Consider the following 24,642-nt stretch of genomic DNA (forward strand, 5'->3'; position numbering starts at 1 on the left):
TTAAGGAAAATGGCCCTAAAAATATATATTGACATAAAATACATTATATGTACAGTTCGTCCATGGATTGGAAATAATTTCCTACAAACACTTCGCTGCTTCATCTAAAGAACAAACAAAAAAGAACTCCGATGAGACCTCTCGACAATTCAATCTGTGATCTGATTACATTGCACAATTAGTTGGAACAAAATTTGTCAACAAAATTAGTGTAAATTTAGGGCTTAAGGGATAGTATAATGTAAAATGATAATCTAATTAACCAAATCTACACTCTCATTAACAAAAGGCTAACAGCAGATTAAAGTAAACACCACCAAGAAATGACCCAACAAGGGTTTCATTCCCTGAGATAGTCACCTGATTGCTTTATACATCTGTTCTCCAGTCACAAACAAAATTGCTTGATACAATAACATTTAGCTTCAACCTTATCATTTCATGATTACTACTAAACCTCTAAATCAGTAAGATACAGGGATTACAAGTACTGGTGAACAACAAAAAAGCTACACTATTAAGCAAATAAATTCAATGTAAAGCTGGAACTCGAGCACCACAGCTTACAGAACAAGTGAAGCAATCATCGCAAATGGGAGAAGAGAGGTACAAAGTTTATTACCAGCCTCAAGCACGGCGCTTACTCAGACGCCAAGAGTTGGGTTCGTGATATCGGTCATAAAGTGGTTCGATACGCTCTTGTCGCTTGCGTTTACTCATTTTTGTAGGATCTGCACCCTTGTAGAATCTTGGAGCCAACTCTACTAACCACTTGGGGTCAACTACTGTGACTTCCCTCATGTACTCCTTAGTCGTCATTACAAGCTCGTGATATATAACCCAGTCTGGTTGCCTTTGAAATAGAGCACTGCTGGGGTGAATATACACAGGCTGGTTCTCAACTAAGGTCCTGTACCCTTCCTGGGGATCTTTCCTTGCTGCATGGAAAAAGAACCCCGCCGTAATTGCCTTCCTTATCTTAGTAAAATTTTTTCCAGCACTAACAACATCCAGCTTATACCTGAAATCAATGGTCTGACAGGGGTTAGAAATACTTTGAGCAACAGGTTGGACTAAACAAGAAATCAGAATGAATGAAACTGATCATGCAAGTCCGAAACAAACCATGAAAAATAAAATGAAGTTTCACATATTTTCAGCTCAGTATTATCAAGAAGTATATGACTTCTCCATCCAGTCAGGAGTTTGATCACTACTATTGGTTAACAGCATTGGAGGAGAGTTATTTGAAAAGACCACTTTGACTTAAATTTACAGATATCAGTGACCTGCTCAGAGGTCCTCATTCTTAATGTCCCACTTGGTTTTAATATTAAGACAATTGAGTTGCAACATTCAAGAAGATCTGAATAAAAATACTACTAAAACCTGTGGTATTCAATCCAAGGCAGAATGCAATGAATGAAGAAATCCAAGACAGAATGCATTTTCAGAAGCCTTACCATGCCTGCTCAAAATAAACACCTAGTTTTGTAAGTAATGGAATAAAGACTCATTCAATGCTTCCAGATAGAGACTTGAGAACATGGCTTTTTTATTCCCATAGAGTTAAGCATTTTCCAGTAGAGACATCGACATACAACCCATGGCAGCTGGACTAACATGAGAGTTTCATGCAAATCACTTGGCAATTTATTCTGGATCCTTACTGTCAAAAGATTGATTCACGCTGCCAAAGTGGATAAAGACAGCAGTCACATTCTAGTTTAAGGAGCTAGCAGTAAATCACCATATATTCATCATAGATACTATCAGTAAATTACCCATAGTTCCAAGCAAGTATCCTTTTCTCATTAAAAAAAATCAATCGATTTATAAATGTTTGACTCCTTTGAACTTCCCTTTCCGTAAAGAATAAGATGTTTTCAGTACAGTATCAAAATATTTGCTTCGAACAAATGAAGGAAAGATTCATAGGTTTACTTCTGAAGGTTCAATTATCTTCAAAATATATTAGGATGTTGAAAATTATGCACAGCTCGCTGTCATTGATCTTGCAAGACGGAAGGAAGACAGGTCTGGAACCCAAATTTTATATAAAGAAAGATACATTTCCTTAAGAATAAATCTTATAGCACCACAAAGTTCTTCACTTTCCAACCCAGAGAATAAAATCAGATATGAAATTATGATACAAATTACCAACCAATCTAACACACGGAATGTTTAAGATGCCTAACAAAGATTCAAAAAGGACTTCATGATGTTCCAACGTGAATGATTTTCAGGAGTGTATGCTAGCAAGCCAATAAAACAGGCAATAGGAATCTCTCTCTTAGCAAGAAAACAAAAAAAAATCTGAGCACTTTGAAAAAACAATCCTGATGGTCTAGCTGATATCTCGCAGAGATTTTACACTTTTTAAGAATATAGTTTAAAAAAAGAGCAGCCCAATGAACAGCACTCCTGTCAATGCAATTTTCCATTTTTCCCTTATATGGAGAGAAATAGAGCTTCTTCATGGTCACTGATGACTAAGTTCATGATTGCAAATTTTCAGTATATCCAACACAGCATGCAGGCATGAGACTACAGATAACTGAAAGCCAAATTATATATGAGCAGAAATATTCTAAAAACCCATATGCATTACTGAATATGATGTTGTAGGTATTTATTTTCAACTTGTAAGCTTTTGAGTAAAACGTATCTCAAAAAGTGTGTTCCAATACAATTTTTATACTTTGAGATCCTGTTTGATATATTTTGCAACTTTATCTTAGGACCAAGATCTGAATAAATGGGAAAACCAAAATTATTAAACCTAACCAGAATTTCCCGGCCATGTTATATGTTAGATTTGAAGTAAGCAACTATAGCTTGTTCTGGCATAAGCATCAGCTATTACAGACTAAAGAAGATACCAAACTTTTTGCATAATTCTTCGAACATTCAGATGGAAGTGAAATATTTCCTATGCTTGAAAGGGCTTGAGGCAGTGGTTGATCTAGGCATCACAAATTTATGGATTCAAAGTAATTCCGTGGCAACCATCCCATACCTTGCTGGATAAAAAGCATAATCAGGGAGTTTATGTTTTTTGTCTAAATTTGTAAAATTTGAGAACTCTTCTGTTTTGGGAAAATCAAATATTGCTGTGGATAAAAAGCATAATCAGGGAGTTTATGTTTTTTGTCCAAATTTGTAAAATGTGAGAATTCTTATGTTTTGGGAAAATAAAATATTGCTGCCAATCGAACAGGCAACTTTTGGGAGGGAGATTATGAGGAACTGTATGTGGATGAGCAAAATTCCTTAGTGTCTAGGCCCTCTTTTGAGTTCTGACATGTTAGAATCTTATGTTCTTGCAGTTATTCACTAATAAAATTTTCATATATAAAAGTAAGCAAATAAAGCTGCAAATAGCTAGCAATCCTACCTATATATCATGCATTTGGGAAATCTGATAAAGTAAACAAATGATCTATGAATAACATCTTAAAGAGTGATATCTTGGAAGACAGTCAATGATCACAACTTGTATCAGCCATAATAACCTAGACCCTAGAGAATTCTGAAATTACTTCATTAGGAACAGCAAATTAATTGAACATCTACAGAAGTAATACAAAGATGCAGCAGGTGCAACAATATCCACCTGATGAAGATACCAATCTCGAACATACTTGATATATGTTGTGACATATGCAATGTAAATAATGAATAAGTACCATGTAGTAACATGCACAACACAAGCAGTATGCCATGGTTTCCAAACCAGAGGGTCAATATATTTCTGATATGTGGGCCAAAATAAAAGAATGTAAGCAAAGGCTTCTAGAAAGTAAATGCAACTGAAAACAATAAACACTAATCCAACATTGATACTTGATTGAGGATCAAAAGAAGGATGTCACAAAGCAGACCAACAAATATATTATAAAAAGCAAATATCATACCTGTCCATAATAGTAAGAAGTTGTTTCCTCACATCCTGTGCCCTCCTAAGTGAACGTGACTGTACAAAGTTTTCAAAGCACCATGGGCCAGAAAAGTTCTTAGCTTTCCAAGCCTCATATACAGCGAGCAATGTTAGATGATCCCCTTCAGGCTGAAAGAATTTTGCTCTTTTCTGATCTGCTTGAGCTTGTTTCTCTCTTGGTCTGTAGAAAATGTTCCCGGTCTGAATCATTGCTATAATAGTCAAAATTTCTTCACTGCATCCAAGGTCCACGCTAGCTAGAAGCATTTTCGAAAGTGGTGGCTCCAAAGGGAACTCAGCCATTTTTCTACCCAATTTTGTCAGGAGCCCCTCCTCATCCAAGGCTCCAAGACTGTATAGTTGTTCCATAGCAGAAATGAGTGCTTGAGGTGATGGTGGATCCATAAAATCAAAAGACAGAAGGTCGTTTATACCCATAGCCTTCATATTAAGAACTGTCGCCCCAAGATTAATCCTCTGGATTTCTGGAATTGTCGTTGGAGACATTTCATTGCGATAAGCACTCTCTGTATAAAGACGGTAACATTTTCCTGGGCCAGTACGCCCAGCACGACCAGCTCGCTGCTTTGCAGATGCCTGTGAGATGGGAGTGATAACTAGTGAATCAAGCCCTAACTTTGGATTGTAGACATTTTGTTTTGCAAAACCTGGATCAACAACATAGTAAATCCCATCAATTGTCAAGGAAGCCTCTGCAATATTAGTGGCCACAACCACTTTCCTCTTTCCAGGAGGAGCAGGTTCAAAAATCCTCGACTGCATCTCACTGGGAAGAGCACTGTATACTGGCAAGATTATCAACTCGGGCACATTCTTCCCTAATCCTTTCATTCTCTCGTACAGAGACTGGCAAGCATGATCAATTTCTTCTTGGCCAGTCAGAAATAGAAGTACGTCTCCTTCAGGTTCTGTCAAGTGGATCTGAAGAACAGTGATCAATGCTGCATCCAGGTAATCAGTTTCTGGCTGCTTGGTGTAGAGTATCTCCACTGGGAAAGTTCTACCGGGAATGGTGAAGATATTACAGTTAAAGAAGTACCCGGAGAACTTCTCTGCATCAAGTGTTGCAGAGGTGACTATTAACCGTAGGTCTGGTCTCCTTTTCACAAGTTGCTTTAGTAACCCAAAAAGAACATCAGTGTGAATGGTCCTTTCATGAGCTTCATCCAACATTATTACAGAGTACTGTGAGAGGCTTTCATCAACTAAAATCTCCCTAAGAAGCATACCATCTGTCATATACTTGATCACTGTCTCAGGCCCAGTGCAGTCCTCAAACCTAATAGCATAACCAACCTCCTCACCCAGACGGCAACCAAACTCTTCTGCTACCCTCTTTGCAACCGACATAGCTGCCACCCTACGAGGTTGTGTGCAACCAATCTTTCCTCTAGTTGTGTACCCTGCCTCAGCTAGATACTGAGTCACCTGTGTTGTCTTGCCTGAACCTGTCTCTCCAATCACAACCAGTACCTGATTATCATGCACAGCTTGAATTAGCTCTTTTTTCAATTTGTAAATAGGAAGACTTTGCCTTTGTTCCTGTATCGATAGCTTAGACCTCTGCCCAAATGTTAAAGCCTTTCCATAAGCATCTTTCTTCCACTCGGGCATCTCATAGGCTGACAACCCAACTCCCCTAAGCTCCTGCGCAAGGTGCCTCTCACCTGTTTCTGGCATTGGGTCCTCCCAAGGACGATTTAGATCTTTTGGAATTGAATCCAGCATTGTCCTCTGCTGTTGCTCTCTTAACTCCCTCCTTTCCTTGATAAGAGCTGACTGAAGTGCTGCAGCCCTGCTCAAAGACCCCTCCGGATTCTTGAAAATTTTGACAGGGGACATGTCGATCGAAAATCGACTCTGCCCTTGCAAGAAGGCAGGCTCATCCTCGTTAAGCTCGATCTCTATCTCCTCCTCAGCTCCCTCTTCCTGATACAAAAGCCCATCTCCATCGTCATCAAACATTGGGTAATCCCGGACACCCAAAACTCCAGAAGCAACAAGCTGCTTTGCCTCCCACCTCTCAGGCGAGCTCATCCGCTTGAGCGGGCGCCTTGATGATCCTTCCACATCTTCTTCTACTATCGTAATCCCTGAAAGACCCAACCTTCTAGTTGGGCCACCATCCCTACTAGCTGGGTTCGCCCTATACGCTTCGTCCTCAGAGCTCTTCTTCATTGGGAGTAGATCCTTTCCAGTCTTCTGATCCACATCCCTCATAGACAAGCTAAGCTTCTGCCCTGACACTGAAATCACCTTCACATAGACTTCTTGATCACGCTTCACCACATCCTTCGCATTAGCAATTCTCCTGCTGGCAATCTGGGAGACATGAACCAGTCCTTCCTTTCCTCTCAAGTCGGTCAGCTGCACGAAGCAACCAGTGTCCATGACACGCGAAATTCTTCCCTTGTAGACCTCATAAAGCTCTGGCTCATCAGAAATTCTTCGGTTAGGGTTAGGGTTTCTCCTAGTCTTGCTGTCTTCGTCATCTTCATCCACATTGTGGCCCCTTGAATCGCTGTATTTATCCCTTCTATAATCCCCATCTCTATCTCTATCTCTGCCTCTGTCTCTATATCTATCCCTCTCCTCGCCTCTGTGTCTGTCTCTGTCTCTGTCTCTGTCTCTGTCCCGATCACTTCTGCGCCTCTCATCCCGCTCTCGGTCACGTTCCCTATCATGTTGCCTGCGTCCGGCATCCGATTTGCGGTCGGCGTCCTTCTCCATCTCCAACCGGAGATCCTTGGCGCGCTCGGGGTCGTCGGGACGGGAGAGAGCGGGGAAGGCGGACGCCTTCTTTTTGGACTGAGACTGGGGATCGGAGGGAAGCGGCATGCTAGCCTTGGATCTGGGGGGGAGGATGGCGTGGATGATGGTTAGGAGGGTTCGAACGAAGTAGTCGGGCATCTCGGCGCCGTTCGCCTTGAGCTTGGCGTCGAAATCGTCGACGGTCTCGGAGTCGCGGCCGAGCTCGGTGATGAACTCAGCCAGGACCTTGTCGCCGCAGCCGATGTGGGACTCCAGCTCTGTGCACACCTTGGAGACCAGAGAGAGGTACTCGAGCTTCTTCAGGCCCTCGTCCCCCGGCGCCACCTCCGCGGCCGTAGCCATGGTGGATAAGAGAAAACAGAGAAGAAAGATTTAGGGTTAGGATTTAGTAGATCGGTGATGGGAAAACCGGTGGCGAGAGGAGGAGGAGGAAGAAGCCACGGGCTTCGAACGCCAACGTCGGGTACTGCCTCAGTCGCCTTATGCCCTATCCCTGCACCGATTGGAAACCGCGTATTTGCCCTTGCAATGTCGAATTACCCCTTTCCGAATAAATATCCTAAATTAATTGATTTTCTAAATTCAATAAATATAAATCAGAATTGAAAGAGAATTATAAAATCATGTAAATTCACAAGGATTGTTTATATCATGTTATGTCAATAAATATAATAATATTTATAAGAATTTCTTGTAAACTCACCATGATCGATGATTGTATGATTGACTTTCTAAATATATATGATAAGAATTTAATAGAAATCATGTAAATATAAAAATTCTCAAAGTGAAACAAATAACTTTATCTATCTTAACATAATCAGTTAAAAAACATAAATACTATATATTAGATAAAATAATAAAAAAATAATTTTAATATGTAAGATGTTAAAATTATATTTTTATCTATAAAGTTACTGGGAATAAAAGAAATATTGAAATAATCTTTTTATCCATTATTTTTATATCTATTTAGTATTATATTTTTTTATTAATATAATAAATATAAAAATAAATTTTAATATAAAATTTTTAAGTATAAAAATAATGATACTAATAGCATGTATAAGATAATGTGTAATTATTCTGATTTTCAATAATTTAATGTCTAGTTGGATATTCATAATAAAAGAATAGAACATTAAAAAGAATATTTATAATTTTTATTTATAAATCTGAATTCTATTAATTATTTTTGATAATAATGTCCCGTGTGGGGGCTCTGCTCGCCTACTCTGCTATCGTTGCCTCGAGGTAAGCCCTACGCCATCTGCCCTCTTCTCCTCTTCGGTCCGTGTTTGAGAGCTTACCCTTATCGCGAGGGAAATAGCAACGGATGATGCATTCCGCCACAACCCCGTCTCAATTTCCGGTCACAAGGTAAGTCGGTGCGTCGAATCCCATCGATCGTAGCTACTTCTCGTAGTTTCTACACGCTGCCCTTCCAGTGTTTGATGATATGACACAGACGCATCTTTTTCTCTATGGTATGTGACTTGCATGACGTTTAGTGCTGGAAATCTTTTGTGGCATCTGTTATTCTCTGAAGAGTTTAGTAGATTTTGTTTGGCATGATTTTGGCAAGTTATTATTTTGCAGCTGTGAAGCGTTAAATTCTCCTGCAATTTCTTTAGAGAAAGCCATTTCTCTTAACATCCACAATTTTCTTGTTTCCGAAGGTTTTCTCGTTCTGATAGTGCAAGTGGGAAATCTGTGAGGATTCATCATCGGCTGCCTTTTCCCATATCTGTCAAGTTGCAAAGGATTATGATGAAAAGTAGTTCCTTTCCTACAAATTCCAGTTTAAGTCTCGTAAATGAAGAAAGGGGCCGGGTAGAGCATAAAGTTGGTGAGCACGATGCTGTGATTATTGTTGACCATGGATCTCGACGGCAAGAATCTAATCTTATGCTAAGTAAGCTTCAATGTTTAACATCTTTTGTACTGCTATCGTCCTCTTTGCCATTTTTATCCTATCTGATATGGTATATTTGCTGTTTCTGCAGACGAGTTTGTTGCAATGTTCAAAGCTAGAACTGGTTATCAGATAGTTGAGCCTGCTCATATGGTAATTGCTCATTGTTTTACTGCTTAACTATTCTGAGGACAATCAATCCAATGCCATATCCAATTGGCATAGTGCAATACACCCCCATATGAAACTGAACAAGAATAAGCTTGAAGTGCTATCTCTGTGGACACCAGTTCTATGAAAGTTAAGATCCTGATATACACATAAAAATGCATCATTATGAGGTCTTTTAGAAAATGTAGCAAATAATACGTAGAATAAAGGGCCCTCTATTAAGCTTTTCGGCCATGAACAATATATACCTTCAAGTTGTTTTAATTGATGTAAAACTTGTGATATCTAGGCTACTAATGAAGTTATCAACATGAAATATGGTAGCTTTATATTGTGAATTAATCTCTGTCAAACTTTTGTTGTTTTTTTCTAAATGTGCCTCTAAAGCATGTTTTTTAACAAGATGGGCTTGCATGCCTGTAGTTGCTTCATCAAGCATGATGGAAACGATTCACATATCTGAGATTGCTTCACTCCTGATGGATGTAAAACTGGAAAATTTTGAGATGCTTACTTTACAGAGCCATCTGCATTTTCTTAGCTCTCAACTTTTTTAATTCTTTTACTGTTAAAGTTTTCTTTTTCAAAGTTTTTATATTGATGATCTAATAAGAGTAGAACTGGATTAGTTATTTTGTTTTTTTTCATCAAGCTTGAATCAAATATATACTGAAGAATGTATATTTTCTTAGTCAGAGTATGTTCATTAGTTAATTCTCTGCTATTCTCGATAGTTGCATAGGAAATGGCTGAACTAATATCTGTTTGAAAAACTAGGAATTGGCCAAGCCATCAATCAACGATGCATTTAGACTATGCATGCAAAAAGGAGCCAAGCGTGTTATCATCAGTCCATTTTTTCTTTCCCCAGGACGACATTGGCTGCAGGTATGCTCGGTACACATAGTTTGCTCATTGTCTTGCTAATAAACCTGCAAAAGAAAATAAATCTTTACTGTTGTTCCCTAGGATATCCCTGCTTTAGTAGCTGATGCATCCAAAGAGCACTCAGGCATATCCTATATCATAACAGCACCTCTTGGTCTGCATGAACTCATGGTGGTATGAGATTTCCTCATCTTCTCTTTGCATTTACATGTACATTGTTGTTGTTATTTGCATCAGCATGAATACTTGGGTAGGTCCATCAATACACAGGTGACATATCATATACTTGAAATATTGATAAACCAAATCATCATGGTGCTGACAATGCAAGAAGAGAAAGAGCCAGGTGTTGATGTCACATCACACATGGTATTTGGAAATTAACAACAGTTGATTGGATTTTTTGGTCAATCCAGATTCTAGGACCTCTCGAGGACATTCTGACAATTGACTTTTTCAACATTATATAGAATAAAAATCATTTTAATAGAAGCAGCTATCAGTTCATCCAATGGGAAAGCTGGTATCTATCAAAGAGCTGAGTTGTAATAATCTGCTCGATTGTGCCCCGACAAAACTAGTGCATGATCGAGACCAAGGATCATGGGATGGGTATTTCCTCGTGAGATGGGACAAGTCACTGTTGCCTCAAACAATTTAAAGTAGCTTCTCCAATGACTTCTATTAATTTCATAACCTTGATTCAAATTTGCAATTGATAGTTATACAGGATAACCTTGAAAGTGTCAATCCTGTACCATGCACCAGTTCTTTCCCCAGTCTACATTGATGAGAGGTCCATAGCCTAGGGTTGTCTATTCTGTTTGATAATTATACTTGAAATAGCATTGACAGAAAAGGATTAAAGAGAGTCGGCTTCCTCATTCTTTCCTTGTAGAATGCAGCCTTCGCCAAAGGCCAGTTGCGGTTTTGAGGTATCAACTCATGAGGTATTCAGGGTCATGACCAGGGAAACATGTGATCCATCTCAGGAAAAAAATGATTGAAATACACAGATATGTACAGCCTTTAAACAACCACATAAAAAGAGAGGACAGATCATAACCTCTTTTACGGTCAGATCGGTGTGTCCGGAGTAATAAGGGCTATGTTCTCCATGATCATGTGGATGAATTGCACCATCAAGTGTAGATGGCCTGCTTTGCACCAAGCAAAGTGGTGTAACATATCTCTCAGTATGATATCATATTGTAGTTGTGATATACTACAGTATTAAGCTTAGGCAAACATTAAGAATGAGGTATCATGATTGATATAAGGCATTATAATATGCTAATCATTTTGTCATTAGTAATTTGTAACCAGTATGAATGTCTAGAACTTGTTTTTGTTTATTTTCATGGTACGTATCAAAATGTCTCCCTTCAGTCGTCTTGCAACTTTGTTTTGGTTCCACTCAAGTCAACCTTCAACCATGATGTGCTGGTCAGATCAGCTTCATGCATGTGTTATTGTTCGAATGCCTGCATTCTCGTTTATCTTTATTGCGGGTACCGGATGGTCTCATGGACATCATGTTCCAGTTTGTGATTAATTTCTTTTTATTCTTTACAAAACAAGCCTTGTGTGTTTATTATTGGGTTCTCACGAAGTGCCAAAATTCAGTTTTATCAAGATGTCATTTTATGTTCTATCCTACTAGAAATCTCTTTTAAAGTTGATAACTCGGCCGACAATATTTGCTGTGCAGGATGTCATGAATGATCGGATTAAACACTGTTTGACCCATGTAGCCGGTGATGCAGATGAGTGTTCTGTATGTACTGGAACAGGAAAGTGTCGTCTATACCAACCATGACAAATACATTTCAAAACCAGTGAAAAGCATACAATTAATATCGAATGGCTTGTTTCTTTTACCTCGTGAGGTATGTATATTGTCAATTTTTTGGATATCAAGTGGTATTTTTTCTGTAGACAACACCAAGTTCACATGATGTACATGACATCCATTGGTAAATGTTATTATGAAGCCCGTCACCAACAAAATGCAGCAATATAGTGTTAAGTCACAATCTCCAATGTGCATATGGGTTCAATCTCTTCTTTCTGTAGAAACTTTGGACATCTAAAAGAAATAATCTGTTTCAAAGATTTTATGAACTTTTATTTTTTAAAAACTTTTCATTAATTTACTAAATTATTTTAGGACTTCAAACTTGCCTTTTGACCAATTACAAATGGTTCCACTCCAAAAAAGAAAAAAAAAACCCTCACTTGGAGTTGCAGGTAGTTCTTTTAAGAAATAAATATTATTTATCATTTTCCTAGAAAGAAAAAAAAAGTTACAAATCCACTCTTCTTAAAGGGAATCGACTCAATTTACTAATTAGATTATTTGAATATGAAATACTTTAATGTTTTATTTATTATTAAATGTATTTAAAATCTTTATAATATATTTTTTTATTTTTATAATATATTTTTATTTTTATTTATATATATATATATATATATATATATATATATCTCTGGGGTCACTGTGTCCGCTTGCCGCTTCCCCGAACCCGTTTACGGTCTCACGCACCCGAAACGAAAAGAGCATATATATATATATATATATATATATATATATATATATATATATATATATATATATATATCCCGGGACCATTGGCCCCAATTCAAATGGCACATCTGCCGCTACCTGTTCGATCTCCGTCGCCTCTTCCCTGGAGTGAGTTCCTGTGCGTTTCCTCCGATCGGTGCCTAGGCCTGCTTGCCGCGAGATTTGAGGTCTACAGACCCGCGCGAATTCTTATTGCCTTCGACAAGGACAAATAGGGATCCTTAAGGTCGGTGTATGCTATTCTCGAAATTTTTACGACAAAATTGAAATCTATCAACTTATTTAGGGTTTCTGGTGATCTCAATCCTTGATATGTGAAATCTTTGTGCCATCGATTTGGGGAATGAAACCTTGTCGCCGCGGTGCGGCTGCTCCTCTTCGACCTAGGAGTGCTCGGTGTTCTTATGCTCTAACATGAGTTCATGTCTTGTTTCTCTTCAGAAACATCTGCTGGTGGATCTGGGTATTGGGGCATCGGATGCCGCAGAAAGAAATGCGTGATGGTGAGATCCCTGACGTGGACTTCATAAAGAGCCATTCTCAGGTTGGCACAACATACGTTTCTGAATCCTTGGTGTGCTCTGCGGCTTGTCACATGGCCATTTCTCAGTGTTCCATCTGATAGTTGTGATTAGTTTGACTGTTCATGGTGGTTTTGGTTTACGTTTTTGATAGTTTCATGTGATTTGATGACACAGTCAAGCTTCTGTGGTTTGCTCTGTATGTTCGTTCGTACATTGGGATCTGAAATGTTGTGTTTGTTATTTGCAATATTTTAGAAGCTCGAAGATGAGTTACAAAAGCTGGGACTGAAAATTAAACATCATGAGGACAACCTGAAATTTCTTAAGGCTCAGGTGAACAGCATCGATGAGTCCATTCTTGATATGCAAGGTTGAGTAGAAATCTATTTTTCCCTCACTTTTTTAACACCAAAACCAGAAAAGTAATTAGTCTGCCAAAATTATTATCTTATTTTGATTCTTTGATATTCTAATAAGCGCAATATCTGTTATTATATGCATGACTGTATTATTATATTGCATATCAGTTGATCCTATTAATTTTGTCTTCTAACATAGTAAATTTCTACAGTTAATCTTGGAAAGTATCATTCGTCAGCTGGAGCTGTGGACAACAATGACTTTTCTGCCGCAAACACTGAGAAGCAGACAATTGAAAACATACTAAAGCAGGAGCAAACTGCAGCTGGCATTATATGTCAGTTGAAAGTTTATCATGCAGTACAAGCATCGAAGTTACCGTTGACCAAGGATGTGCTGGGCATCGTAGCGACACTTGGGAAAGTAAATGATGTCAACCTTAGCAGGTTGAGTAACTTGAGTTGATGTCCTGGTTCATTTTCTTTCTGTTGATAATGACACCATGTTCTACTGTACCTTTGATAAACAGGGTTTTGTCAGATTACTTGGGACCTGAAAACATGTTGGCTATTGTTTGCAAGACATATGAAGGTGTTAAAGAGCTTGAGAAGTATGATAAGGAAGGCATGATTGACAAAAGTTACGGTCTTCATGGAATTGGCAAGGCTATTGGGAGGCATCTAGATGGGAGATATCTCGTCTTTTGTATTGAGAATTTAAGGTGTGAATTTGTGAATTTCTTTTCAATGAAACCTTCTTGCTCGTGTGGTTAAGACCGGTGCACAAGGAGTCACATGTCGTTCAGATTACCATTTACTTTTCTCTTTTTGCAGACCATATATTGGTGGATTTGTGCCTGAAGATCCTCAAAGAAGACTTGTTTTATTGAAGCCAAGGTTACCTAACGGGGATCCTCCACCCGGATTTATAGACTTTGCTGTCAATATGATTGATGTGGACCATATGCACTTATCTTGTATCACAGCTAGTGGGCATGGACTTCGAGAGACTCTGTTTTATAACTTGTTTTCTCGCTTGCAAGTGTATAAAACTAGATCTGATATGCTACGTGCTTTGCCTTTTTTAAGTGAAGGTGCCATCTCTTTAGATGGGGGCATAATGAAAAGCAGTGGTTTGTTTTACCTTGGTGGCAGGTAATAGATATTGTTCAGTGCAGGCTGATACTTTTGGTGTTTTTCTCATCAATTATGCACAAAATTGAAGCACGTTGCTTTAGAAAATAATTCTCTTTCCTCAATGACTGTTAGATGATCTCGTCAGTGTTCAATCTCATAATACAGGGAAATTTAGTTCACATTCCCGGTCCTTAATATTAGTACATATAAGATATGCTATTCTAGTCCTCTTATGTCATGAAAACATACCATAAGAAATGATAATAAATCTTATCAGTGTTTGGTTTGCAAGCTGATACCTTATCTTTTACTCGTTAAGGTTATTTTATATAAACTAAATCTTGATAATTGATGGAATAGGAACTGTATTGAGGTAATATTTCCAATAAGCTCTGGAATATCAAGACTACCCACAGATGTACTTGAGATTGAGGAGCAGCTCAAGCTTATGAGATGGCAGAAAGAAAGGCTTCTTGAAGACATGCAAAGAGAAGAAACACTGCTAAACCATGTGAAGACGATGTTCAGCACCAAAAAAGAAGAGTATGTCAAGTACCTCAGAGAGACTGCACAAATTTTGCAACAGGTACCCCTTCTTTACTTTGTCATTGTATAAGGTTCAAGAGACATTGTTAAGATTTTTTTAGGTCAGTGGATTCCAACTCTATGAAATTCTTTCAGTCGATTATTGTTTCAGATCAACTCTCTCTTTCTCTCAATAGAGCTTAGGATTCATCACAAGATTTTGAACTTAATTCTTTTATTTATATGAGGTTTGATACCTTTGCTTTATAGTGTACTATCTTGTAACAATTAATCACAAATTTGATGTTTTTACAGAAATTGGGTGATAATTTTGGTGAGTGGCAAAGAAATAATTAAATTGTGAGTTGCTTTGACATTAGTGATTGATTGATTGTTTGCAAGTATTTTTATCATAGGGTGTCATAATAAAATTGTCATTTGTAGTTTTAACTTAGATTTCTTTCCTTATGTTTCTTTCTGTATGTCTGCCTGTTTTGGGTCTCAATTTAGTTGCTTATTGAGGACATGTTTGTAGTTTACTGACCTTTCCTAGGAAGCAAGGGTTTGTGTATCCAGGTGTACTGATGTTTCCAAGCGTATTTGCAATTTCAGGGTCGTCAAAGGTGGTCCTGAGTAGTTTCATATGAGGTGAGTATCCGTGTGGAACATTTGGCAAGTTAAAATTAATACAGCTACTGAAATGCAAGTCAATGTATTCGCAAGCTCTCAAGGTAAGCATGTTTCAGACCAACTTGAAAAAGCTTTTCTCAAACTGGGAGAATGCACTTGGAACACAATGATGCTTAAAAGACTTTGGTATCTCATGGCAAGGCTCTAATTGTCATGTCTGAGCATGAAAAAGAATAATGTAGTGGCCAATTTTTTTTTTATTTCTGGCAATTTTAAGAATTCTTTGTTTCTAGCAACTTGAGTCATTTTTCTTTGGCCAGCAACTTGAATCTTTAATGTCACACCTCATACAGGCTGTGTTGCTTTTTCTACCTCAAAGCACTTTTAATGGAACTTGATGGTTGTTGGTTGTGATATGAACTTGGCAGCAAAGCTGTTTACATATATTGTTAATGGTGGAAAGAGTATACAACATTGGAAAAAAACAATGTAAATGGACAATCGACATTTGTTCCTACGGACTACAATTATGATGATAATCAACATTAGTCACTTAACCATAATGTTTTTTTTTTTTTTTTTTTTCTGATTTGTGATTCACAATGGCAATTAGATTCGAAGCCTCGTTTCCTCCGGGTTGTATTCATTAAATCGTATGCCACAAACTTGTGTGGGTAAAAGAATCTGTATACATGATTTTTGCGTCATTCATATGATTATCCATATGTCAACCACACAGATAGCAATGTGTCATCCACAAACATTACATTGTATAGAGATATCCAATTCAATTTCTGATATGCATCATGTTTCTCAATGAACTTTTTTACTGTTGTGGTATCACTTGATGCATGTATGTCATATATTTCGATTTACTTGTGCCTGCATTTGATTTCAAACAGTGTGTTTTCTGCAATTTAAAATGAGCATAATTAGAATATCTTTTCTAACCCTAATTCTGAATGCCTGGAATTGTTGCAACTCCAATGAGGATTAAATTGCTGCCTGTTGTTTGTGCACTTGAATGGTAAGTGGCACGGCACACATCCTAATAAATTTAGACTAAAGTGGCAACAATTGCATCTTTGTCATGTCCGGGTTCGGTTTCTGCACACAAATGCCTCCTGATTGCCATGACCTGCCGTCTCGTTCTGCTACTTCAACTTGATGTTGGATTCTCCTTTTATTTATTTTTTTTCTTTGAAGTTATTTGATTCCTGATTGAATTGATGATGACTATCATAACATCAACGTAGCTTCTAACGATTCTATTTTCAGAGAAGTATTTTTTTTTCCAAACTCATAATTATCTTATTCTCACTTGTATATTTTTAGCACTTGAGATATTTAATCTCTGATATTTTTTTTTTATTTATTCTCATATATATTTAGATTTTAATTTTGGAAATATTTAGATTCATTGATTGAGAAATGCCATTTAATTTGCCTTCCGATTCAACCATTTTCGTAATTTCATTGTAAGTAATCATTTATCCATATTTCTTGTATAGCGAGCCAGTGGTAGATGAATTATGTGTGAGTTGTTACCAAATTCATTTTTTCCCCTTCAACGGAGAAATATTAATTCTTCTACAAAAGATTTTTGTTTTTTATAATGAAGGGTGCTTCCACAAAACAATAATAATATTATTCACTTATTTAGGATAATTGAGTTGTTGAAATATAAAAAAGGAAAAGTTAGGTTGTTTCCGTTCTTTATTTTTCTAACAAAAATATTTCTCAATTCCTTATAGAAATAATTACGTTTCCAACAAAGAGACGTAAAAATATAGCAAATCTAAAAGAGAATTTTAGAGACGAGAAATCCACGTGCGAAGTTCGTCTAATGTTTGGATTCTTTTGAACGGTTTATAGGCATGTCAGTTAATGCTTCTAAATCCTAATCCCATTACGTCTCTCTTTTCTTTGATTCCTTTATGTATGTATTCCTTCTCCTCCCCTTTGCCATACGACCCTTCCCACGGCTCGCCGGGCGGCGGAGGAGGAGAAAAGGCGTCTACCTGGACACTTCTCCGGTCCCTCGAGTGCATGTCGCTCTCCGTTGACATGTTGGACGGAGAGGAGGTTGCCCTCGTCCCCAACTCCTTGAAGCCGCCAGGCGCCGGAGACGACGCGGCTGGTGGTGGTAGTGGTCTGCCGGCGACGCAGATCACATCGAATAGTAGAGTGAATGAGTTGCTGGAGTGCCCCGTTTGCACCAACACGATGTACCCTCCGATCCATCAGGTTCGTTCCTTTTTTCTGCCTTTTTCTGGATTTTCTGTTCCACCCCGTTATTAGATTCCTTCCCGTGATTTCTTGTGTTCGTTTCTCGAATTGAATTGCAGCATTCGGTCACATCTTCGATGTCGAAGCAAAAACCATGATATTTCTTGCATGTTGGTGTCCTCTGAAACTATTCTGTGCTCGATGATTTCTTTTTTGTCATCTAAAGATCATCTTATGTGATTGGCGATGTCAGTGGCCTAAAGGCCCGAACTTAACTTTGGTGTGTGTCAAAGGATACTTTTGTTTGCTATGAGAATTGACAATGGGTGGATTCTTGGTTGGGTAACATCATTATGTCATTGCATCTAGCAGTGTTCTATGTGATATGAACTTTCTATTCTAATTCATGATTTCCAATACCAGATCGAATATCTTGCTTGGTCTTCTAAAAGTCGAGTGTTCATTTATTCCATCTGTTAGTACCATGTGTTTGGCCTTTGGCTAATCGGGACCAGTTTAAGAGTGACTATGACATGTGATGAAGTGATGTGTTGCTTTATTCCCCCAAAAAAATTGTGAGCTATTTCCTTTATTGGTTACTCATCTCTAGTCGACTGATATGCTTATTCTTTGAGCTTTGATGTGGTGAAAGAATGTAACAAAGAAGGAATCGGAATATAATTTGTGGATTTTTGAGAATGACATGTCTAAGGGATTGAATTTCCTCTTTTCCCCTTGGTATGTCTGTCACTTTATCGTAGAGCAGTCAAGTTTAGCAAAACAAAGCACACAAATTACACCATTAGTGAGTTTTGGTAGTATTGCGTCGGTTCAATGAGTTGTAGAACGGTTCATACCAGGAGGCAGATGTGAAACAGCCTGGAGTTTTATGACCATTAACCTACTTTGTAAGATGATTATAAAGATAGTTATGATTTATGATTTGAATATGGGACCATTTGGAAATAGTTTATATGTCTAAGAATCGCAGAGATGAGGATGTTAGACTGATGTATGAAGTTACAGAAGTTAATAAAGTAGGTGTAGAAGTTCGACAATCAATCACAGCTTTTAATGATGTCAACTGCCCAACTATTTGAGGTTGACTACATTATACTTTTTCCTCTATTTGAATATCAATAGTCAAACCTGAAGCCCTCTGTTTTTTCTATTGTTTCTTATAATAGGTACCTTCTGCCTCTCCTAGATACTAATCGTAATTTGATTCACCAAGTTTATGGATATATCAATAATCAGCTGCATTCTAGAAAATGTATAAATGGAATGTAATTGACTTCACTGCTTCTCATGCATAGCATGTGTTCATGACCAGCTTACTGCATGACGAATCAGCTGTTGCCGTTTATAGCTTGTTGGTTCTTGTGTTTAGTAAAAAAATATAAAGCTACCTACATTTGAGATGCTTGTTAATGCCATAGATTGCTTTATAAGTTTAATCATTATCGTAGTTCTGATTAGCCAGGCTTTTTGCAGTGCCGCAATGGACATACTCTTTGTTCATCCTGCAAGCCAAGGGTTCAGGACCAATGCCCTACTTGTAGACAAGAGCTTGGAGACATTAGGTGTTTAGCTTTAGAGAAGGTAGCCGAATTTTTTGAGCTTCCTTGCAAGTACCTTTCGATGGGGTGTCCAGAAATCTTCCCGTACTACAACAAGCTTAAACACGAAGCACAGTGCAACTTCAGACCATACAACTGCCCGTATGCTGGTTGGGAGTGCTTTGTGGAGGGGAATATTCCTTTCCTTGTTGCACATTTAAGGGATGATCACAAGGTGGACACGCATACTGGGTGCACATTCAACCATAGATATGTGAAGCCGAATCCGCGAGAGGTGGAAAATGCTACCTGGATGTTAACAGTAAGTATCTGCATCCCCAACCTCGGCTCCTTGCTATTGTTTCTTGCAGGAGTAGATTCCAACTATTGTCGTTGTTACTATTATTGTTATTTTTTTGCACAATTTTTGCCAGAACTCTATATAGTTAAAAATTCACTGAATGATATACATTGGTGAGTCGCAATTCCCTTGGACATTTTGCAGATATTCCACTGTTTCGAGCAGCACTTTTGTATGCACTTCGAGGAATTTCAGCTTGGGATGGCTCCGGTTTACATAGTATTTCTCCAATTCATGGGCGACGAAAATGAAGCACATAACTATAGATACAGACTCGAGGTTGGTTCGAATGGCAGGAAGCTCACATGGGAAGGTATCCCCCGTAGCATCCGTGACAGCCACCAAGAAGTTCGGGATAGCCATGATGGCCTGATAATCTCGAGGAACATGGCAATCTTCTTCTCCGGGAATAAGAAGGATCTAAAGCTGCGAGTGACGGGCCGCATATGGAAGGAAGAGCGGCATTCTGATACTGGACTGTCTTCAGTAACTCTCTGACTGTTTCACTGAGACTTGTTGCTCTTGGGTCTGTGATTAGATCAACTCTTTGCTGTTGGTTACTGCTTGTGTGATATTACTGATCAACAAGCAGTTCTATCAGCTCTTTTTTTTCTTAGCCTTCTTTATAGTGTTTATTACATCACATACTTAATGTAGCATATATATTATCCAATTAAAATAGATTTATGTCATGGTTTGATAGAGTTGCTGTGTTGTGGGAAAGAGTAATATCGATGCAGAATTGTAGTTTCTTTGGATGAAGTTTTCTCTTCTTTATATTGTAGTATCTTTCTGTGATCAAGAAAGATGCTTTATATAGTTGTACTAATCCGCTTGGTGATTGGCCAATTCTAGTGGGCCCGGCAAGAAAATGGGAGCGGGCCCATCCTTGCTGCCAGAATTGTAAAGTTCAAATTTAAAAGTACCGCTGTAGAAAATCCCTCCCCTCCCGATAAAGAAAAATCCATATAATCGGGAAACGTCAAATATTTATTATTTTTTAATACAGCATATTTATGTATTCATTAAATTCCTCCAAATACGTCACAATGATTAATATTAACACAAAAGATTTAATATAATATAATATTTTTATTTTTTAAATTATCATATAAATTAAAAGCTTTTACTAAAAAAGATTTAAGTAAATGGCATACATGTAATTTCATACTTCTTGGCGGAATAAATCTATAATTTTGTAAAGTAAAATATCATGATTTGTAATTTGTAATTTGAAAAATCGTCCACATACTTCACAGTGGTTAACATTCCTATAAAAGGTTTAACTTAATCATTTCTAATCATGATTAGTGTTAGTCTACTCGAGTTAAAAACAGACAATATGTAAATCATTTTATTTATTTATCTATTTATTTATTATCATAAAGAGTTGTAAAGAATTGACTGAAATAAAAATAACTAAATGGCATAAATGTAATTTTGTAGTTCTTGTTGGAATAAATATGTAATTTTGCGAAGAGAAATATCGCGTTGCAGGCGAACGCCGTTATCTTCGACGGCGGCGGAGGCGTCTCGGTGTTCCGCTTCTGGTCGTGTCGCTCCCTCCGAACCCTAAAAGCCCTAACGATCCATCATGGAGATGGTTTCTTCTTCCCTCGTTCGCACACCCTGCCTCCCTCTCCACATCAGCTCCCGCTCGCCCCGGAGTTCAATTCCCACTAGGGTCTCTTCGCTTCCCTTCTCCCTTTCAAGGTTTCCTCGCGCCCAATCTTATCGCAGAAGAGAAGCCCTTCGCCCTTCCTCTGCAATCAGAGGTAAGTAAACGCAGGGTTTTTTCCGCTTTCTTTGATTTCTTTGAGTAGTCGATGGTTCGACTAGAGAAAATATCTCGACTTGTCAGTCATTTTGAGCCTAAATTAGCCTGTCCTGCAGATTCTGTGTGTTTTATTGATTAGAGATTGAGATTCATTGTGCTCACCTGACTTCGGGGAGCTATGTGATATCAGGTGATTGAGTCTCGTTTCTCTCCTCTCAAGGTACTCATCCTCTTGCTTTCTTGCAGCGTTGGGTGATATGACAGTGACCCCAAGCAGCTCTACCGAAAGATTTTCATCGAACGTTACAGAGTCCGAGGATGCGACTGTCTGTGAAGATTACACTGAAGGTGATTGCGGCTCAGGAAGTGTCGATGATTCTAAGATGACCAGAGTTTGTGACAAGCTAATTGAGGTCTTCATGGTTGATAAGCCGACAACAACTGATTGGAGAAGGTTATTAGCTTTTAGCAAGGAATGGAGTAATATCCGGCCACATTTTTACCGGCGATGTGAGGAAAGAGCAGATCGTGAGGGTGATCCAGGGATGAAGCACAAGCTTCTCCGGCTGGGAAGGAAGTTGAAAGAGGTAATTTTGCACTTCTATGGCACTCTCACAAATCTCCAAATCCATTCGTTTGCTTTTTGTCAGCTTATGCAATAATATTGATGGGCAATGTTTTTTTTGGGTCCGACTATTTTCAGATTGATGATGATGTGCAAAGGCATAATGAACTTCTTGAAGTGATTAAAGAGGCACCAGATGAAATAAGTGCTATTGTTGCTAGGCGTCGCAAAGATTTCACCAAGGAATTCTTTGTCCACCTTCATACTGTGGCAGAGTCCTACTATAATGAGCCTTCAAAACAAAATGGTAAGGCTTGCTGTGCATATGGCTCTTCACAATGTTGCATGACGAATTGTTGACTTGCTGTGCATATGGCTCTTCACATAGGCTATTGAAGTTTTTCTTGATTTGCAGTGCATATGTAATTATCTTCTTGTCTTTGGACATTCTGGCCTGATTATTTTAGTGAGGTTGCAGCTGCTGGACTCCTGAGTGTGACTTTTTGATATATGCGTCTGATTGGAACATCTCCATCATCACTTCGTTATGTAGATTATTTCAATGTTAGGAATCATTCCATAAAGATTTTAGGCAGACAAGAAACTTGTAATTATAGACTGTATTTTATTTATTTAGTAGATTTTATGTTAAGTCTTTTCAGTTAGATTATTATTTGACCTTAATTGATATTAGTTCTTTTCCTATTTCCTTAGCTGATATAAGACATTGTTTTGTGTTTTGATAATTATGCATATAAGTAATTTAATGATGCTTGATGATGACTGACAAACAAAAGACATAATTCTACATCTGTGTATATATGCAGAAGCATAGGTCATTACTTGTATCAATGTTGGTTTTTTTTTTTTTGTGATAAAGATGATCTACTAAGCTTTGTTTGTGGAAGATTCCTATGATGATGAGGATCTGGTGGTGATCTTACTTTTCTTATGCACTTCTTCATTTTCTAGTAACTCGTCTATTCTTTTTGGGAATAACTTTTTCTATCATAACATTGTTCAACAGAACTGGCAAGGATCGGAAATGTTTGTATAGCTGCTGTACAAGCATATGACAATGCATCACAAAGCATCGAGGCCCTGAATGCCGCTGAGTTGAAGTTTAATGATATAATTAGTTCACCTACTTTAGATGCTGCCTGCAGGAAGATCGACAATCTCGCAGAGAAAAAAGAACTTGATTCTGCATTGATGTTGATGATCACCAAAGCTTGGTCAGCTGCCAAAGAAACAAACATGATGAAGGATGAGGTATAAGAACTGCTACTCATTTTGATGAATCATAGGCTATAAAGAGGTTCTGTATGTTTGTGTAGAAGTTTCTATCTTTTGCTTTCTGTTGAAGTCGAATAATACGGGAAAACTTCATTCTCTGTATTGATGAATTTATTATAACATTTTCCTAGTTCTTCAATATGCTTGATGTTGGTTTAAACTATGCTCAGGCAAAGGACATATTGTATCATCTGTACAAGACTGCTGTAGGAAATCTTCAGAGGCTTATGCCAAAGGAAATCAGGATACTTAAGTATCTCCTCACAATTAAGGATCCTGAGGAACAGTTACATGCGTTGAGAGAAGCTTTTACACCTGGGGTTGAACTGGAAGGAAAGGATGTTGACTGTTTATACACGTAAGTCTTGTGACTTTGTAGAAAATTTTAATTATATTTTTTTGTCCTCCATTTGTCTTTTCAATTTTGAAGTACTTTTGGTTGAACTTTTATTTGCTGTCTGCAGAACGCCTGAGGCATTGCATACTTGGATTCAGACCGTGCTGGATGCTTACAATTTCAGTAGAGAAGGTACGCTGATAAGAGAAGCAAGGGACTTGATGAACCCGAAGTTTATTCAGCGACTAGAGGAATTGAAGAAAGTAGTCCAGAGTAACTTTCTCTAGTCCCACCCTCGTTAAGCTTTGATAAGATGATCTGCATCCGAGTAACACAACTTCTTATCCCCAAGGCGCAAGTTGTGAATTTTCCTCTGTGTTGGAAATATCTGCTAACTCTTAGGTATCACTTGATGTCTTGGCATTGTCTCATATCTCTTATCAGACATTGCTGTTTCTTTACCGCACACGCGCATAAATGTCTTTATATGACAACAAATGCAAAGTTCCAGTGCGTTTGCTGGCATCTTTTTCGATCGTTTATATTGAGATTTTGTAGCTTCTCTCAGAGGAACTCTTTTTTTGTTTTGAGAGTTCATTTATGGAAATCTGTAATGCTAAATCACTCAGTATCTGTTAATCTTACTGCAGCTGGACTCGGTGGTGCTTTCAAGAGAGAAAATTTGTTCTTGCTATGATGCCTGTCAGTTTATCGGCACTCGTCGAAAGTAATTATCCCAAGTTTTTTATTACTTAAATTTGAGGGTTTATGTCATTCTTATAAAATGCATTCTAGCGTTGTCGGACTGCGTATGTTTTATTGATATGAGTGTTAGTCATCGATAAAAAAATTTGTGTTGTTGATTTGTGAAAGTTTAGATGTAGAATCGATACATAAAGTTTAGAAAGAATAATTTAAAATATATTTACCAAGGAGATATAAACGCTATGGTAGAGAAAGATCTAAAAAGATTTTATTATTATGATTTTATTAAAAGATATAAAATTAAATATTTAAATGTTTTTATAATACTATTAGTCTGA

General features: G+C 37.8%; 5 protein-coding genes across 9 annotated transcripts; 4 read left to right on the top strand and 1 right to left on the bottom strand.

The window, feature by feature from the left end:
• Positions 1-301: 301 nt before the first annotated feature.
• On the bottom strand, positions 302-7,254 carry LOC103969268 (probable pre-mRNA-splicing factor ATP-dependent RNA helicase DEAH5). 2 transcript variants are annotated; one of them, XM_009382760.3, is made up of 2 exons: positions 3,921-7,254; positions 302-1,021 (listed from the first exon to the last, which is right to left on the bottom strand). In XM_009382760.3, exons 1-2 carry the CDS (start codon positions 7,076-7,078, stop codon positions 628-630), a joined length of 3,552 nt encoding a protein of 1,183 aa, XP_009381035.2. In that variant the 5' UTR covers positions 7,079-7,254; the 3' UTR covers positions 302-627. The 2 variants fall into 2 exon arrangements, with proteins under 2 accessions (XP_009381035.2, XP_064986099.1); XM_065130027.1 differs by having other exon boundaries at positions 834-1,035.
• A 703-nt stretch (positions 7,255-7,957) lies between these two features.
• Positions 7,958-11,746, top strand: LOC135585706 (sirohydrochlorin ferrochelatase, chloroplastic-like). The gene is made up of 6 exons (XM_065130028.1): positions 7,958-8,116; positions 8,416-8,651; positions 8,743-8,804; positions 9,600-9,710; positions 9,792-9,884; positions 11,422-11,746. Exons 1-6 carry the CDS (start codon positions 8,073-8,075, stop codon positions 11,527-11,529), a joined length of 654 nt encoding a protein of 217 aa, XP_064986100.1. The 5' UTR covers positions 7,958-8,072; the 3' UTR covers positions 11,530-11,746.
• On the top strand, positions 11,466-15,891 carry LOC103969270 (protein DEFECTIVE IN MERISTEM SILENCING 3). Of its 3 annotated transcripts, none has more exons than XM_018820035.2 (9): positions 11,466-11,599; positions 12,742-12,844; positions 13,080-13,194; positions 13,396-13,630; positions 13,714-13,905; positions 14,018-14,338; positions 14,681-14,906; positions 15,161-15,205; positions 15,458-15,891. In XM_018820035.2, exons 1-8 carry the CDS (start codon positions 11,574-11,576, stop codon positions 15,200-15,202), a joined length of 1,260 nt encoding a protein of 419 aa, XP_018675580.2. In that variant the 5' UTR covers positions 11,466-11,573; the 3' UTR covers positions 15,203-15,205; positions 15,458-15,891. The 3 variants fall into 3 exon arrangements, with proteins under 3 accessions (XP_018675580.2, XP_009381036.2, XP_009381037.2); XM_009382762.3 differs by lacking the exon at positions 11,466-11,599 and adding an exon at positions 12,349-12,526; XM_009382761.3 differs by lacking the exon at positions 15,161-15,205.
• A 145-nt stretch (positions 15,892-16,036) lies between these two features.
• Positions 16,037-20,310, top strand: LOC103969272 (E3 ubiquitin-protein ligase SINAT5-like). The gene is made up of 3 exons (XM_009382766.3): positions 16,037-17,722; positions 19,199-19,585; positions 19,769-20,310. Exons 1-3 carry the CDS (start codon positions 17,363-17,365, stop codon positions 20,120-20,122), a joined length of 1,101 nt encoding a protein of 366 aa, XP_009381041.3. The 5' UTR covers positions 16,037-17,362; the 3' UTR covers positions 20,123-20,310.
• Positions 20,311-21,122: 812 nt separating this feature from the next.
• LOC103969273 (uncharacterized protein At4g37920) lies at positions 21,123-24,462 on the top strand. Of its 2 annotated transcripts, XR_010492026.1 has the most exons (7): positions 21,123-21,399; positions 21,648-21,988; positions 22,105-22,273; positions 22,994-23,238; positions 23,433-23,620; positions 23,727-24,001; positions 24,250-24,462. XR_010492026.1 is itself a non-coding variant. In XM_009382767.3 (6 exons), the coding sequence occupies exons 1-6, from the start codon at positions 21,219-21,221 to the stop codon at positions 23,884-23,886; spliced, it is 1,284 nt and encodes a 427-aa protein (XP_009381042.2). In that variant the 5' UTR covers positions 21,123-21,218; the 3' UTR covers positions 23,887-24,141. The 2 variants fall into 2 exon arrangements, 1 of the variants encoding a protein (XP_009381042.2); XM_009382767.3 differs by lacking the exon at positions 24,250-24,462 and having other exon boundaries at positions 23,727-24,141.
• Positions 24,463-24,642: the final 180 nt, after the last annotated feature.

Source organism: Musa acuminata, chromosome BXJ2-10 (assembly GCF_036884655.1).
Source record: "Musa acuminata AAA Group cultivar baxijiao chromosome BXJ2-10, Cavendish_Baxijiao_AAA, whole genome shotgun sequence".
NCBI lineage: Eukaryota > Viridiplantae > Streptophyta > Magnoliopsida > Zingiberales > Musaceae > Musa > Musa acuminata.